We start from the raw sequence: 18,124 nt of genomic DNA, 5'->3' as shown, positions 1-18,124 counted from the left end.
GATCTTTTGACTTTACTATCATGTCGTCCACAAAGACCAATATCCATTTCATAATTTCGACAAAGGATCTCAGTCAAAACATGCAACAAACAATGAACTGGGGTTAATGGTTACCCGTAACACACAAGTGGCATTTGATTCCAATGGAATGTAGCACAAGAACATGATCTCCATCGAGGCATTGAGTGCACCACCTTCAATGGCCAAAACCCTAGGTTGAAGAAGAAGAAGACCCTTTTTTTCTCTCTTCAGTTCTCTCTCTTAATTTGTGCTGTGCAAATAGGGTTTGAGCCATTGCCTCTCTTTGTAAGACAAGCTAATTTAGGATATTGCAATCTAACATACTAAATCATGCCTAGTGGCAGGATCTTAAATGGTAGCCTTTAAGTTATGCTAATTGCACTAAAATACGACACTACAAAAGGCGTCACCTGAAAACCCCCGTGTAGAAAGTTTCATTACAATTCCCCCACACTACCAACATCCATAATGGACCTTGCATGTTGCAACTATGGAATAATACACCGCCATAAAATAAAGTCCATTGTTCATAAATATGGTAGTTTCTTTAACCAGTGACTGGACCCATAAACATTTGAGACACTTTTCAAATTATATTAATTAATATAATTATAATATAAAAATCTTGTTGCAAACTCTCTACAAAACAATTACGGGCCCCGGCTGTCAGACTACTCTCTCTCTTGGATGTTCTCCCTGTGGTGTGTAGTCAGTCTTGTCAGTCGGCATCAACCATTGTCACACCATAGGCGCACAAAACACAAGTGTAACAGTAACTGCCTCTCGGGTACGGGAAAAAGAGACTACCAAAAGTTCTTACCAAACATAATTGAGGTGAACCAATCAGGAATTTCAAGTGGATCATTGTTCAACACATTAAAGTGCCCACATTTATATTTCTACGCCAATCCCTACTGGTGAAACATAAAATGTGGCGACCCTAGAACAAAGTGCCAAATCTGTCCATAGTTGAGAACAAGTTACGGTACTATTGGGAAATTGCACAAAATAACAATTATAAAATGCACATAATAAAATTAAAATTAATTTATTTAATGGGTTTGATGGACACAAATTAAGTGTCAAATAATCCAACACTCTAACCAAACCAATACAACTTTTCTACTTGTTTTCAAATCAAAACAAGTTGATTAGAACTTAGGGGCCAAGGCATTTTAAACTTTTATCACACTAGACCTAATAGTGATGGGCAAAGAAAATATGGTGGCTAGCTCTGATCGATGAGCAGTGGCAGAACACCAATACCAGCAACGAAATAGCATTAAAATTTAACAGCAGATAAAAAATAAGAGAAATTCTCACTAATCAACTACAGACTAGCTGATCTTGATGGCGGATGAGGAGTTTCAAATTCATCTCACTTTTCTCATTCAAAGATAATTATTGCCCCATCGCAGAAAATCACCTATTCGCACTAATCTCAAACTGAAGCTCTAGCAGTAGGCAGTACCAAATACACCCTTAGCATCTCACTTCATCATGAACTTGATATTGGTTTTTTTACCCCCTCTTTCTCTTTCTTATGAACAACTTATAGGAAGCAATATTAAATTTTTTTTTTTTTTTGGGTGAATGGAGAATGTATTAAGGATAAAGAGCAGAGAACAACATGTAATCCGAAGAGGGCAAGCCCAGGGGGGGACTTCAAACACAAGAACAAAACATCAATGAAAGGATGATACATTAAAAGCTGAGGGAGGTATAAAACAACTAACCACAGGAGGTTATACATCAAAAGCCCCCGGGGGGGGGGGAACATCAATGAAAGGATGATACATCAAGAAGCCGGGGACGGGGAGGGGGAGGGGGAGGGGGAGAGGGGGTGGAAGAAGGTCCCAACATCTGGTTGGATGCCTATTTCTTAAATTATCTTCGCTCGTAGGACAAATAGGAAGGAGCCTATTTCTGATCTCGAAAGTAATGGTTTCCCAGATCTGTTCTATAGTACATGACAAGGAGGTCCATCTTCTGTTATTTCTTTCCCACCAGACATGATAAGCTGTCAAACACACCCTTAGTATCTTTATACATCAAGAAGTTGATATATTTTTTCATGAACAACTTATAAGTAGCAAATATAGGATTATTATTTGTCTAGTGTGAAACCTATTATTGCATAGAATGAAAGTAGTTATTTTTCATTTTTTATATTATTTTGATATCATCATGTCCATAATCCTCCTTTGGAGGTTTGCCGAATCCAACACTATGTTAGATTCTGATTGTCACACCCTCATAAATCTGCTTATGTTCTATTTCATATCTTTAAGCTTATCTTTTCTGATTGCATTTTTTTCTCTTTCTTTTTTCTATTTTGGTTCTTATTGAAAAAAATTTACCCAATTCTCAGAGAACGGTAGGATGTAATATTTTGTAATCAATTATTATGATTATAACTTGATAATATCGTGGATGTTTTTGCCATCGGTTTCCTGAAATAATTTTTTCTTTCTCTTTCAGCTTCAAGATACTGAGACAACTTCTGGAGAAACAGAGGTGAAGTTTCAAGTGTCTAGAGATACTCTGGGTGCCATGTTGAGATCAATGGGCTATATACGTGAGCAGCTGTCAAATGTTGTGAGCACTCTATCCTTATTTCATAATTTTAACAACAAATATTTAATCCCTTCTGATCCTCGAAGGTTAGTTTCACTGTCCTTGATGCAGACAAATCACAGATGTGTGTGGAAATAAGCCTTGGGTTGGGATTTATGTGTCGGTACTTTAGTCCAATGAGTTTTCTTTGTAATAGGCCACTTTAAAGGACCTAAATTATGGGTTGGTGGTAGGAATATGGGGTTTGGTTTATTAGGTTATTTTAAGACATTTTATTTCATTAAATAATGTTAATTCCTTGTTGTTATGGATAGGGTTGAGAGTCCTTCCTGAATAGAACTCCTATTCATACTTTCCGCAGAGTTTAATTTGGATAGGATTTTAATCATGCGGGACACTAGTTCCAACTAGTGAAGGTAGAGTTTTAGTTATAAGGGACATTTATTCCTATATTTATGGATTGAGTTTCCTATTTCAAGTCCACTTTCCTTTCCTATTGTAAGTGCACTTTTAGTTTCTATAAAAATAATGTAAGGCTTTAAGCCTCCCCATGTTTTTAATTTGAATAAAGCTTGGATTTGCTCCTACGTTCGGTGTGATTCAGAATAGCTTAAGTGAGATGCAGTTGCAACCCTTGGTGAGATGCTAAGGTAGGGCTGATGGGATTTCAGTCTAGTTCCAGGTGAGATGCTTGGTCCATATCCTTCTACTTCTTTTCCATTCTTCTTTATCTTATCCAAGTATCCACCATCAATCTAGGTTAGTATTTTCTGCTTCAATTCTGTTCTTATGTATCCTAGCTTGCTGGAGTTTCAGTTTTAGATTTCAGACCCTATTCTAAACCTTCCCATGGTGGAAAAAAATCTGAATTTGCTGATGTTATGATAGAATCCCACTGCCATATGACTTGCTGGAGTTCTCAGATCTACTGATGTTCTCAATCTTGGTTTCTGATTTCTTGTTTGAGCTTAATATCTTACTGATAATGCTTGATCTTGTTGATATTTACTTGTCCTTTAATTCTATTCCGATTTTCATCATAAATCTGAGGTCGATTCTTTGATCTGAAGCCCTATTTAAGACTTTTACTCTATATAGGATAACTCTGTAAATTCAGATCAACCTGTTGTATCAGAATAATTTTTGGAGGAGTCATTCCTCCAATCAAAGTATCGCATTTTCTGAGTCTTTGATTTCAAATTATTTGAATTTGTTGAATCTGGTCCTTTGTTTCTTCACTGTGGTTCTGGTTTGTTACTTTGTTTCTGGTCCTAAACCTTTAGGCTTCTGGAAACTCACCACTCCCTAATGCAGGAGTAGATTCAAGAACTTACCCCCGCAAGCACAACCCCAATTAGTATCACTGTAATAGAACTTAGAACAGCAGCCTCGAAGAACACTCACAGGAGTAATTTATCCGACAAAGCAAACAAGCAATTCAATGAAAAAAAAACCAGAAAAGAGACCAAAACAGAGGAGAGAGAAAAGGACCTGCGCAGGGTCCAAGAGTGGGACCTGCGGCTGGCTGGTCTGGGCTCAGATGGAGCTGATCTTTTGGTCGATTGTAGGCTCAGATGTGAGGAGCAAAACCCCCAAATATTAGCAGATTCTGACGGCTGGTTGCAGAGTTATGAAGGTTCTTGATTTCTGACCTAGGAGAGAGAAAATCAAGAACTGTAGAAAAAAACCAGAAATGAACAGCTGTCAACAGAGATCGAGTGGCCCCCTTGAAGAGTTGAACCAGTCCTTAAAAGGCCCTGCAGATCAGACCGATTGGCTCCCAAGATTAGGTCTGAATTCTGAAATCGAACCCTGCTGTAACAGAAACAGAAAACAGAAAACAAAAAAATATTGCAGAAATTAAGGAAAGAAGTAGGAGATTGTGGGTGAGGAGTGGCTGTCTCGGCCAGGGCTTCTCACCCACGACTATCTCAGTTGTTTTAACATAATGACTGCAATTTTCTTTATTCAAATCTGAAAATATGAGTACATAGGCTCCTCTATTTATAGAGGGCAGAATAGCAATCAAACTACTACTAGGAGCTAGTCTCCAAATAGGACTAGACACTCCTACTACAACTAGGAATTCAAAATTGGACTAGGAATAATAAACCTATGTGGAAAACAAATAGAGTCCTAAGACAATTTGGACTCGACATACCACTTACTCAACTCGATGGGACCAATAGGCCCATTAATTAATTAAAAACAACTACTAATCATTCCCCTAGCCGATGGGCCCAATTGACCCTTATTTGTACTAAGTCACTCAGGTGGACTAAGTAGGGGTTCGGCTGGCTTCTTGGTTGGACCCTAACCACTCAGGTGGACTAAGGCTGGACCCTTATTCCTCTCATATTTCCTTCCATAATGTGCATCTACATCACTCCCTCCCCCAACAAAAAGTAATGGAAGTGTTCTATTTTTTGTCAGGTTGACTAACGGGAAAAATCTTAACCTGCATATAAGAGGTGGAAATCTTTTGATTGAGCTGTCAACCTCTGGTTCTAGTATTGGAGGATGACCAAGATCTCATGATTAGAGAAAGTAATACCAGGTGGGAGTCTGACATAAAGTAATGACTAAAGCCCATAGTTGTCATGGTGACAAGGCGAGCCTAGGTGGTGGCAAGGCACCTTGTGTGGCTAGCTCTGTTATCAATGGCTGTATTGAAATTTTTAAGAGAAGAAACAAAAAGCAGAATCTTTGAAAATGAGGCACTTATTAGTGTCATTCTAGAACCAAATTAGGAAAAATAGATTGGGTAAGAATCTTTACATTTTTCAGTCATCAAGTTGAGAATCACAATGCCCACACCAGCTTACCCAACCATGTTGTCATTGGGCTAGATGATTGTGAGCATAGTTATCAATTCGGCCGAGTAATTCGCGAATTATTCGGCCGAACCGAATTTTTCCGAATTTTTTCAAAAATTCGGACCAAATCCGAATTAAAAATAAAATTCTTTAAAATTCGCGACTTTTTCCAAAATGAATATAAATCGCGAATAATTCGGACCGAATCCGAATTAAACCGAATTATTCGGTCCATTTAAACATTATTTTAAAAAAAAACCAAAAAAATAAAAAATAAAAAAAACAATTAAAAAAATAAAAAAAACCCCAATAAGATTTTTTGACCGCTTTTTTGACCGAATCCTTAAATTAATCGTCCGAATTATTCCGAATAATTCTCCGTCCGAATAATTCCCGAATCCGAATTTGCTAACTATGATTGTGAGTCCCCCATCTACTGATCAAAGGGGGGTCAAGATTCGTAACACAGATTGAAGCTTTATCAAACAGGTAATTCTACCAAAAATTACTTATTTGAGTGGGCATACCCAGAAATAAACCAGCTTTACTATCTCCTCATTGGGCAAGAGGAGGGAAGTGAATCCCCTTTTGATTCAAGACGGTTGGAGATTTGTAATAGTAAGAGATCGAAGATTGATTACATGGGGGTCTTAAATGAGATATTGGCTTCAATCTCTGCTTTAATGGTTCTTCAGAATGACGCTTTCGAGGGGTGAACGAGGGTGCCAGTCATTGTCATGACAATCTAGGTGGTGGGAGATAAGAATGAGGTAAAAAAAAAGATGATATGCAGGTGAGATGTAGTAGAGGTAATGCTGTCGACAAAACCAATGGGATAATGTCATATTTCGTCGTACTCCTCTCTTGTATTACTTTGGTAATTGTGTAGATGATGGCCATTAATTATAATTTGATTTGGCTTACTTAATGGTTCACCTCATCGTGCTACATGGAAAGATGGTGTTGGCAGCTTTAGCTTGTGAAGCCGGCACCCATGGGAGGAGGTCATGGGATCGAACCTTGTCGTACGCATTATGTGAGTGTGTGTGTGTGTGTGTGTGTGTTTTTCTTATTTATTCTGTACTCACCCGTGGGTTGCCCAGATGGTTAGGGAAAACTGGAGATTGTGTGGATTAGGTGCACAGTCTCAGGTTTGATTCCCCATTTGTGCATCTACGATTTAAGTGGAGATCATGGCGGTGGGTTGCTGTGCTAGTCTCCCCGAGGATCAGTCGAGGTGCGCATGAGCTGGCCCAAATACCTTTGGGTAACAAAAAAAGAAATAAAAAGGATGGTGTTGTAATTCTAACCATTGGGTAGAAAAGACATTGCCTGGATTAGCCACTTATCAAATTTCATAGCCTAATTCAATCAAATACCCTCCCCTTCCTTGTGTTGATATAAACCCTTTGGGCAGTTCATGCATTAGCATGCATCTGTTGGTAGCTTAGATTATTAAAACTTTGTTTCTCCACCTTTTCAACTTTGCTTGGTCTGAAATTTGACATGTGAACAGTGGATCTTTGTGTTCGCCTCTCCACAGTATTTGGGCTCAATCTAAGTTGCCACGTGGCAAATATTTAGGATGCGTTGGAAGCCCTTCCCAGATGGGCTGCTGGAAACCATTGTCTGATCTGGCTTAGGATTAGATGGACCTTCGATGGATATCGGGTTCTTGCGACTGGTTTGCCTGATCCAAACCAGTCCACATTGGTATCACCCATGAACAATTGGGGTTCTGGAGCTGGTCTTAAATCCTTGGTATGGATTACATGTGGCTTTAAATTATTAAAATAATCCCTGGTTTGGATGTATTTATGTGGTCTTATGGGTTTGCTTTTGACTAAGTTGTTTTCATCGAACAAATAGGGTTCGATGCAAATCCGAATCTGGGTCCTTGTTAGCAATTTTTGGGTCAGGCTTGGTTTGGACAGTTGGTCATAGACTCAGTCTGAGACTGATCCACAGTCCACACCCTATTTTTCCACCTCACTTTTGGGTGGAAATTCATCGAGGAAAAAAAAAAAAAAAATCAGAATTCCCAAGTTGGCTTGGTCACCTAGAAAAGAAAAAAGAAAAATGAAAAAAGAAAAGAAAACATAGTAAGGCAAAAGTAATAATGAATTTGTCCTCTCTCTCTCTCATTTTTTTTCAAGATTTTTCTTTTCTTGCAGTCCAAACATAGCCTTAGTTATAAGCTTTGGTACCATATTTTATTTTCTTCTTATTTTATCTGGTGGTGTATTTTCCTTTTGGCAGGCTGAGCTTCAATCCGAGCCATCAATAAAGAAACAACGGCAGTAGATTCATCAAAGCCAAGTTTTTTTGTTTATAGCAGGTGTGCTATATCTTTGTTGACGGCATTTGGCAGAGCTATGTTTGTTTATCTTGCTAAATCATCTGCCCTTCAATGTAAGCATGTGATCTTACCTATTTGTAAATGTAACCTGTTAAAACTAGGATCTGAGGTATCAATGAGTCTAATTCAGATCAGAAGATGGACTCTCATCACTCTCCCCTTGGACTGGGGATGCCTCTTTCTACTATTTTTAGTCCCAGGGTCGGGGGTATTTCCTCTTAGGATCAGGGGTGGTTCTGTATTTATGTGGTGACCTATCTTAGAAGCTTCTTACATATGTTATTTAGTTGTGGTGCCTGGGGAACCCTCTTGTTGCGTATACCAAATTGTAGCTTGATGAGTAATTGGTGGAACCATTTTTCTTTTTCTTATTGGTCTGATTTTCTCCCTTTTATGGGGAGTGGGCTAAAGCTACCCTATGTTCTCTGATATTATGGTACAAAGATAAGATGCATTAATGGGTAGGCCTGCTAATGGTTGTTCTCTATTTCTGAATGAGTTATTCTAAGTTCTGCTAACTATTGTCTGTATGTAGGTGGTTGTGTTCATCCTCATAGGTTCCCAATTCAGGGAGACGATTTTAGATTGAATATTGATTCAGATGATAGTAACCATGCACTCTTAAAATTCTGCTGGAATTACCCAACAAATGCTTATGGTTTTAGGGAGGAGGGGTAATGTGCTATGGCATTTGAAATTGCATGATACATTCCGTCCTTCAATATACATATTGACAACCCCCACAACACGCACACAAAAATTTGGGAGAGGGGAAGGAATTGGAATGAAAATATGTGTTCATGTAAGGTGATGTCTTATTCTTTATGTTTTTATCTATAGATCATCATTTCAAGTGGAACATTTTGATGGTTACTTATAGAGGCTATGATATTTTTTAATTTTGTTTGTTTCTCTTCAACAGAGGTGATTTCCACTTTGATGGTTACGTGTAGAGGCCATGGTATTTTTTAATTTTTTTTGTTTCTCTTCAACAGAGGTGATTATTCTTTACAGTTTGGTTGGACTGTGACGAGCCCAAACAGCTGTAAATTGGTGTGTTTTTACATTGTACTTGGTAATGAGTAATCCAGCTTGCAGATCAGATTTCCATCAAGGCAACCAATCCCTGCACCTTAATAGAAATCTAATTCTTTTAGGTGGAAGTCTTGATTCCTATTTGTCATAGGAGTTGAAGCGTGGAGGTTGAAGATGCGATTCCCATAATACAAAGGTTATTGGTGCATTATCTGGACATATATTTCGGCAACCCCCGGCTGTTTGTGCTTCAAAATCAGACTAAGCCCCAATTTTATTATCCTTAAAAAGGATCTTTGATTTACCATTATTATATTTTGGTTTGGACATGTTAATACACATTAGCCTTTAGTGCTCAAAATTCTTCTGCTGTTCCAATGGTTGGCATGTATATGAGGAGGATCCGAGGAAATTATATTGCTAGGCATATTAGTGATGACCATCAAGCAATTGTAAGCCATCAATGTATTCTTATTTTCCTCTTGAAGGGGTTTGATGTGGTAGATGGTAAGCTTGCATAAAAAAAATCAGTTTGAACATGATATGGAATTGATTCATTTATGCCACTGATCCTTTTAAAATATATGGTATGCATGACTTATGGATGAGTTATCATATTTTTTGTTATTAGATTTTCAACACATCTTTAATTTTATCTTCAGGAACTCATGGTGAGGAAATTCAAACTTAAGAGGTTGTCTAGATCTCAACATGTTCCTATCAAGAAACGGTGGACTAGTTACTGGTTCACCTCTTGCGATTTCAGCCCATGTGTTTATGAATTTCATGGTAGATACAGCAGCATCAGCCATGCAATGATTAATCACTACTCCAAGGTTGTCCTCCACGCTTGAACTCTGTCACCTAAAGATGCAAAAAGGATATCTACCACATCATTTATGGCAGTCATTTAAATGTTACATTTGGAAATGCTCATATGAATATTTTTACCTGTGCAGTCAGCGAAGGTACTTCGTAGATGTTCTTCTTACCAGAAAAGCATGAATAAGTTGCCCCTAGCATCGTGCTCGAAGCTTGTAATCTGCAAATGCTTCAATGAAGGTTGAACCTTTACCTGTACAATCTGCAACAAATCTCTCATCTAAATCTTTCGCGAGCCTGCAGGCAAGTGGGTAGTTGTGAACCAAGACCTTTGCAAAGGCTTGCTCTATCTCCTTACATCTTTGTAGTTCTTGTATCTATATTCCCAAACAAGTACACCAACCCATAGGTGCGAACCTGATACTGATCCATGTTCGATAACATGTAGAGCATGTCGTTGGCTTTTCCGATTGAAGGATCTACAATGGCCTCTAACGTCTACTTCAAATTCTTTAATAGCTAACATGGCCATCGGATGTTTTCTTGATCTTCATTTGACGAGAACCGTGGTTCTCTCTCTCTCTCTCTCTCTCTCTCTCTCTCTCTCATCCAGATCCCATTCCATTTGACGTGTATTCAAAGACAACGTAATTCTCTATTGGGTGTAGGCTGGAAAAAGCACAAAATGATGTTCTTTAGCAAAGTGAGACCCTTTTTAAAGGGAAAAGTTATCCTTCTACTCAGATAGCAGAAGCATATTGGTTCCTTCTGGACAAAATTTCCCTGCAAACTGAGCTCCAAGAATTTAATTGCAGGCATCGAAATGGAATCCCACCCTGATTAAAAGGGGTATTTTAGAAAGTACTAATACTTAAGGGGGTATTTGCTAACCCCTAACCCTAACTGTCACACCCCGTTCACACAGAACCGGGCCAGTGATCGGGTTAACACCGGTTAACCCAAACCTGCCAGGATCATTTGATACGGTATTCCACCACAGCATACCCACAACTAAGAAAGTGTTCATCTGTTCAGCAGAAGACTTGGTTTACCTGTGAATATTCCCATAATACTTGATACCCAAATTGGAATACAATAGTTAAGTAAATGTGGGCTCGAAGGCATGATATTTACACAAAAAGAATACAATTTACATATCAAGTACTCAAAAGGAATCATAAAAAATGAGATAGTACAGCTCAGCTCGGTATCAAATGTAGAGCTCAGCTCGGTATCAAAAGTTAGAGTTCAGCTCGGTATCAAGGGTAGAGCTCAGCTCGGTATCAGAACTGCGATCCCGCAGCATAGCTCTCGCATGAGCAATTCGTGCCGTGCTCTAACTCCTCAGGGGCCCATCAATCTTCTTCAGGGAACTCAACTGTGGGACCCGACCCATGCTTTTCAGATGGATGACCTGCAAAATCATCTAAAAGAGGTGCACACGTGGGATGAGCTCACTAACTCAGTAAGTGGAAAGAAGGACCACACAGCAGTCCACACAATAAATCACAACCATATGCACTATATGCTATGCAATACATTTTTAATGACATCCACCTAAGCAACATTACTAAGTCTTTGGTTTAGTGCTACTACAACCACAATACGCGTATACTCCGGGTACGAGCCGCGAACTCCATCCCGCAATACGCCCATAGGGCTGTCGGAGAAGGCCCACCGTGAGTACTCGGAAAAGTAAAACATGCCGACCACCTGCTCTCAACATAAAGTAAATGACAGAATTTAAAGGTGTTAGACTCCAACAATTTAAAAGCAGTACGATTGGCCCTCTTGAATATACCACCGGGGTTGCCGACTGTCCTAATGACCAGTCGGGCGTATGTCTAACCGCCACAGTGACCCGATAACCGTGACCACTGTTTTCCCCCAAATGGTAACCCAACACCTTAACCCCTATTGGGAAGGGTTGTAGCATGGGAAGATGATAATCCTAAACCGCATGCTCTTACATGACAATAGTACGATTGCATAGTGCCACCGCGTCCCATACCACGGGCCACCAATGCACTCATTTTCAAGCCAACTACAGCATCTAATCTATTAATGCATCATGCACAATGATGTCAACATTCATCACATAAGCATATCATCACTTGGCATATAGAAAATAAACACAGCACCGAAGGCATAACAATGTGAGGATGACTAATCTACATAGTATTTTCATGATGACATAGCTAGTCTAGATACAATTAAATGAATGCCAAACAATGCCTTGAAACAAGGCTAAACATCCTTTCCCCACTTACCTGTAGTGTACAAGGACTCACGCTCGGTACGGGTGAGATCCGGTGCGAGAAGCGTAAGATTTGGTGAACCTATCATGAGTGAGCGGGGTTAGCATTTCACCACTTTGGGATTAAATTAACAAGATCCAATGAAAAAATCATGTTTAGAATCCTAAACGAAGTTCGCACGTCCGTTTTGGATCCAATCAGACGTAGAAATCACGTTGGGAGCCTCTCGGGTGTGTCGGACAGCCCACCTGTCAGACCCACCAGTCAGACCCACCGGTCCTGACCGGCGGGTAGGTCGGCCCACCGGTCAGGACCTCTGATTGGGCCCGAGGGTCCTGCTAAGATCGACGGGCAGGTCAGCCCGCCGGTCTGGCCCGTCGGTTGGCCTACCTGTCTGGCCCGCCGGTTGGCCCCAAGGGTCTGCCCTCTCAGGCGGGTGCCCTCAGGCGGGCCAAATGGCCCACCGGTCTTGGCGGAAAAATACCATTTTCACCTGAAACCTATCCCAACCTTTGGGGAATCAAATGGGGCTCTTCCAAACCCATTCTCCACACATTCAATGTCTCATAAGGTGGTTCTAACCTAGATCTAGGTTAGATTTAAGGAATGGAAAGCCATCTTACCTTCTTTGCTCAAGAACTCCTTCAAAATCCCAAAATCACTTCAAATCAATAATGTTTCTCCAACCTTGTAAACACTTCTTCAAATCCTTCAAAATCAATACATAGATCATCTATTAAACCTTAGATTCATCATCTCAAGGAGGATTTACAAGACCTCAAGAAATCCTATCCAAATCAAGGGTTTTACTTGGGTATTGTGAAAGTTTAAGGAACCTAGCCTTTGCTCACCTCTAAACGTAGATCTAGTGTTGGAGATCACTCTTTCGACGTCGGAATGGAAAGATCAAGCCTCGGCGCCGTTGAAATCCATCTGTTCTTCCTCTCCCTTCTCTTCTCCTCTTCTTTCCCTTCTTTTCTCTCTCCTCTTTACTCTTCTCACCAATGTCCGAGTGTCATAAATGAGAAAAGAAAAAGGAGAACATAAATGCTATTTATACTTCCTAAAATAACTAAGTAATCATATGGGTGGGTCACTCAGGTGGGTGGATGCGGCCACTTGTGACTGCCTACCTGAGGGCCAAAACTTGCCCAACAAGTGGGATTTTGACAAAGTTCGGCCCTTAGCACGAAACTCACTCTTGGCATAAGATGTAATATACGTATGTGCCTAAAGATACGACTATATACCTGCTTTATCCGTACATGACCTTATGATATGTGCATGTACACGGCTTGGGTACATCCGTCTCCTCTAGCACTGGCTCGGACTTGTCAGACCAGCTGATGTTTAAGGTCACCCTTGCCATCATGGTCCATAAGGACCCCACCTTAACTCTCTCCGGTTCGGGTCCTACATGGTTAAACTGGGTCAACCGTGTAATCAGACCGGGTTTAAGAAGTAGGGTATTACACTAACTCTAACCCATATTGGTAGGGGATTATTCCATTTTGACGCAAGCGATTTTGGGCGGTAAGGAATTTTTTTTTTTTTTTTTTTGTTCCGTCTCTTTGAAGGAACTTGCCTCATATAGGGGTGAGACATGAAATGCACCTTAAAGTATACAATGCAACTGCAGCCAACAAAACATGTCATATAGGCCATGGCCATCCCTTCTATCCCAAGTGATTTTGATTGCATATTAAAAAATTAGAAGAAAGAACGATGCCAGGCTGGTGTTCCCTATATCTAGACATAGGCGGGCATGAAAAGATCATGTTGCCTCTCATCTCATGGGTTGAAGATGTTCCTGCATGCCCTTTCATTAGTCCCGTATGTAGGTGTTGCCTATTCTAGACTGCGAGGTTCTTTTTCTGTTAAAAATTATTGCTACACCAGATAAGCTTATCTGAGCGGTCCATGTAATTCAGCCACATGATAGAATGATATGGCAATTTGAACTATGGGGTAGAAAGAAAATGTGTAGATTGGCATAATATCCCATGTAAGTTTATGTACCCATTTAATTTAGACTTCCATGTTTGGAGCCTCGTTTTAGATTTGGATTTTCAAGGCTTTATTTGTAAAATTTCCAATTAGGTGGGCTAGCATAGTCAAAGATTTGTTTCCAAAATCGGTTTAGTGGTGTTGACTACAGATGGAGTAAGCAGAAAGAATCCAATATTATTTGGTAAGTGATCTCTATGGAGATATTGGATTCTATTAGCACACCTTAATGGTATGAAATATTTATTACTATGTGTGGACCTAAGGTATTGTTTCCTTAATGGGGAGGAAACCCTAATTTTATTGCAGGGTTGGTCACTACTCTCACCCCTATATATAGTTATCACTGACCCATTAAGTGAGGCTAATGATCTAAAGCAAAAGGGAAAGAGGGTAGACCAGACCAACATTGATCGTGTTGTACGAGGAGCATACAAGAAGACTTTGAGGAGTTCTTATTCTTCAGCCATGGATTCAGGGATGCCTAAAACGTGTTTTTTTTTGTAGTGTTTTCCGTGCACGTTTATCGATCTTCATGAATCGTTCCGTATTTATTTTTTATCAATGGTATCAGAGCCTCGTTTATAGAGATCGATAGGCTGCTAATTTTATTATGATCTTAAACATGATTTACAATGGTGACTTTATGTCGATCATGTTTGTTGTTCTGTTTTTCAAATCTATTTTAGGGCTCTATTGGAAAATCGTGACCACTTAGATTATTAAAAAAAAAAAAAAAAAAAGGTGAGATGAGACGAGACAGATGAAGGGAAAGGCTCGTACCAAGTTTTTGTTTTGTTTTGATTTATTATTATTCATTATATATAATATTATATTATATAAAAAGGGTCAAAAATCACTTTTGGTTTTGTCTTTTAGAGAAACCGTACCAAGTGACTTTTTGTTTTGATTTATTATTATTCATTATACATAATATATTATATTATATAAGAAGGGTCAAAAGTTACACAAGTTACTAAAAAAAAAAAAAAACCCCAAAATTGAGTTACTTTTATTGGGTTTGTTTCTCTGTTAGAGAAATCGTACATTTTTTTTTTTTTATGACTATTGATTTTGGCATATATGAATCAACTTCTATTCAGATTCACCTTTTCATTGTGGAACTGTTTTATCGATTTTGGCATATATGACTCAACTTTTCATTGTGGAACATTTTTTTTTTTTTTAGATTATTTTGCCTTGTGATATTTTGTTCTGTCACGATAGGAACACTTATGGATGTCAACACTAAGTTTTATGTGCTTTTGTGTTCCATATTATTATACAATTCTCTGATTAAAAAAAAAAAAATATATATATATATATATAATGGGCATACAGTAGCAATCCAGGTCTATAGAGTTTTTGTAATTTTAGAGATTAGACTTCCACTTAGTGGGCTAATTCCTAAAGATGCGGAATCACTATAGACCATCTGGATGGATTGCAGTCAAGAAAGTCATATGGCGAACGATGTGCTCTTGCCAACACAGGTGAGTCTTCGTTTGGTCGATTTTTCTTGATGGTGTGAGGGTGACGTTTTGAGCTTCACTATTTTGGAGGTTCTTGTTTTGCTACCATAGGTGACAGAATCTACAATATGGTGTTGTTTTTTGGGTCTCGCCTTACATGTGAAAGATTTCACTGCATGTTGGGCGATCTTGCCACCATAGGTGTGACCCCAATGATGCTGGATCTTTTTACAGTTTGTATTTTTCATACAGTTGTTAAAATTGGTACTGGGATAAATCTGATTAATAAGCCCTAATTAGTCAGTTTTCATTATATTATTGGGATGTTGATATGCTTTTGGTTATTGCATATTGTATGTTTTGGTAATTATTATTGCCAGCTATGACTTCCCAATTATCTTCCATCAAAATCCTGAATGATTCCAATTTTGAGGAGTGGATAGACTCTCTTATTGTGTCTCTTGCCATCATAAGACTTGATTATGCCCTGAAAACTGATAAACCCCTCGAGCCCACAACTGAGAGTGATGCTACTGCAAAAACACTTTATGAAAAGTGGGAGGAGTCCAACAGATTTTGCCTGATTGTTATGAAGCATACTATGGACAAGACCATTAAGAAGAGTGTGTCTTTGAAAGAAAATGCTAAGGATTTTCTTGCAGTTGTTAATACAAAGTTCACTAAATTTGATAAGGCTGAGAAAGGAACATATTTGGAGTGGTTCTCATCCACTCGATATGATGGCACAAGTGGAGTACATGATCACATTATGAAAATGATCAATTATGCTGCCACGTTGGGCGAGATGGAAGTGAAGATATCTGATTGTTTCCTTGTGTGGCAAATTATGCAATCACTTCCATCATCGTTTGATACTCTTAAGACCTCCTATAATGCACAAAAATTGGAGTGGAATTTTGAGGACATGACTTCCATATTGGTACAGGAAGAGGAAAGAAAGAAGAAGGAAAAATTTAATTCTGCTTATTTTGTTTCCAATAATGGTGGTAAGAAGAAATTCAAGAAAAATTGGAAAGGCAACAAGTAAGAAAAATCAGAAAAAATAGAATAGAAAACCGATCAAATTCTGAAACTAAAGACTAAGGCTTTTAAGGGAAAGTGTTTCTTCTACAAAAAGGATGGACATATGAAGACAGATTGCTATGGCTATAAGAAATGTCTTGAAAAGAAAGATACATCTTTAGCTCTAGTGTGTCTTGAATCCAATCTTGTAGATGTTTCCCATGATTTGTGGTGGATTGATACTGGAGCAACTATTCACATCACTAATTGTTTGCAGGAATTAAGAAGCAGGAGGAAACCAAGTGAGGGAAAGATGATGATCTACATGGGAAATGGAGTGAAGATCAAAGTTAAATTTATAGGAGTAGTTAGATTACTTTTATCCACTGGTTTTGTTTTGAATTTGAATGATGTGGTTTATATACTGTCGTTTAGACGAAAACTTGTTTCGGTATCTAAACTTGACAGTTGTGGTTACACTTTTTATATTGTGGATATGCCTTGTTATGTGATGGTCTTTATAAATTTGATTTGGATATTAGTTCTTTCAAACATGCCAACACTTCTTCTGTTGTAAATTATGTGGCTACAAATCCTAAACGTGCTAGATTTGATTAAAATTCTTCTATGTTGTGGCATAAACGTTTAGGACATATTTCTAAACAGAGGATAAAACGATTGATTAAGGATGGTACACTTCCTCAATTGGATTTTTCAGATTTTAGAATTTGTATTGATTGCATTAATGGAAAACACACTAGAGCTAAAAAGAAAGGTGCAACCAGGAAGGATGAAGCATTGGAGCTGATTCATACTGATATTTGTGGTTCATTCATTCCTACTACCATGGGTGGATACAGAAACTTTATTACTTTCATAGATGATTTTTTCCGTTTTGGTTTTATTTACCTTATTCAAGAAAAATCTGAATCCTTAGATGCTTTCAAAGTTTTTAAAGCAGAGGTAGAACTTAAAAGGGAAAAGAAGATAAAAAGTGTGAGATCTGATCGAGGTGGAGAGTTTTATGGTAGATATGATGAAACTGGGCATAACCCTGGACCATTTACTGGATGCTTACAAGAATGTGGTATTGACGCTCTATACACTATGCCTGGTTCACCTGAGCAGAATGGGGTGGCTGAAAGAAGAAACCGTACCCTTATGGATATGGTGAGAAGCATGATAAGTAATTCAACTTTACCTATTTTTTTATGGGGTGATGCTTTGAAAACAACAATATATATTTTGAATAAAGTGCCTAGCAAGTCTGTTCCCAGAACTCCCTATGAATTGTGGACTAGTAAGAAGCCAAATTTATCTCATTTTCATATATGGGGATGTGCTGCAGATGTGAGACCTTACAATCCTCAGATGAGGAAGCTTGATCTAAGGACCATTAGTGGTCATTTTATCAGTTATTCTGAAAGATCAAGAGGATATAGATTCTATTGTCCTACACATTCTACCAGAGTAGTGGAATCAAATCGGACAGTTTTCTTTGAGGATGATCTAGATTTTCAGTCTACTCAACCACATAACTTTGTTTTTGAGGAGGAACGTGTTCTTGTACCTATTCCTGTGACACTGCTGTCTACTGTATTAAAACCTCACATTGAACAAGAGAATGTCCCCACTCAAGAACTTGTGCAACCTATAGTGGCTGAGCTTGCACCCCCTGTTGTTGATGAGATTTAGGACCACATTGCAGCTGATGTTCCCTTGAGGAAATCAGAG

General features: G+C 38.7%; 1 protein-coding gene and 1 long non-coding RNA gene across 2 annotated transcripts in view; one reads left to right on the top strand and one right to left on the bottom strand.

Annotated features, from left to right (window-relative positions):
- The window catches only part of LOC122057427 (protein FAR1-RELATED SEQUENCE 3-like), a 37,831-nt gene extending 28,462 nt beyond the window's left edge, over window positions 1–9,369 (top strand). Inside the window, 2 exon segments of the mRNA XM_042619530.1 lie at window positions 2,503–2,619; window positions 7,674–9,369. Of these exon segments, the coding sequence (XP_042475464.1) occupies window positions 2,503–2,619; window positions 7,674–7,718 (162 nt within the window). The 3' untranslated portion in view covers window positions 7,719–9,369.
- On the bottom strand, window positions 4,135–10,189 carry LOC122057429. The gene is made up of 3 exons (XR_006133527.1): window positions 9,760–10,189; window positions 9,560–9,672; window positions 4,135–4,355 (listed from the first exon to the last, which is right to left on the bottom strand). It is a non-coding gene; the product is annotated as an uncharacterized LOC122057429 (long non-coding RNA).
- Window positions 10,190–18,124: the final 7,935 nt, after the last annotated feature.

This window comes from Macadamia integrifolia, chromosome 12 (genome assembly GCF_013358625.1).
Source record: "Macadamia integrifolia cultivar HAES 741 chromosome 12, SCU_Mint_v3, whole genome shotgun sequence".
NCBI classification, from domain to species: Eukaryota; Viridiplantae; Streptophyta; class Magnoliopsida; order Proteales; family Proteaceae; genus Macadamia; species Macadamia integrifolia.
The sequence above is the reverse complement of the archived record's forward strand: the minus strand, read 5'-3'. Positions and strand labels throughout refer to the sequence as shown.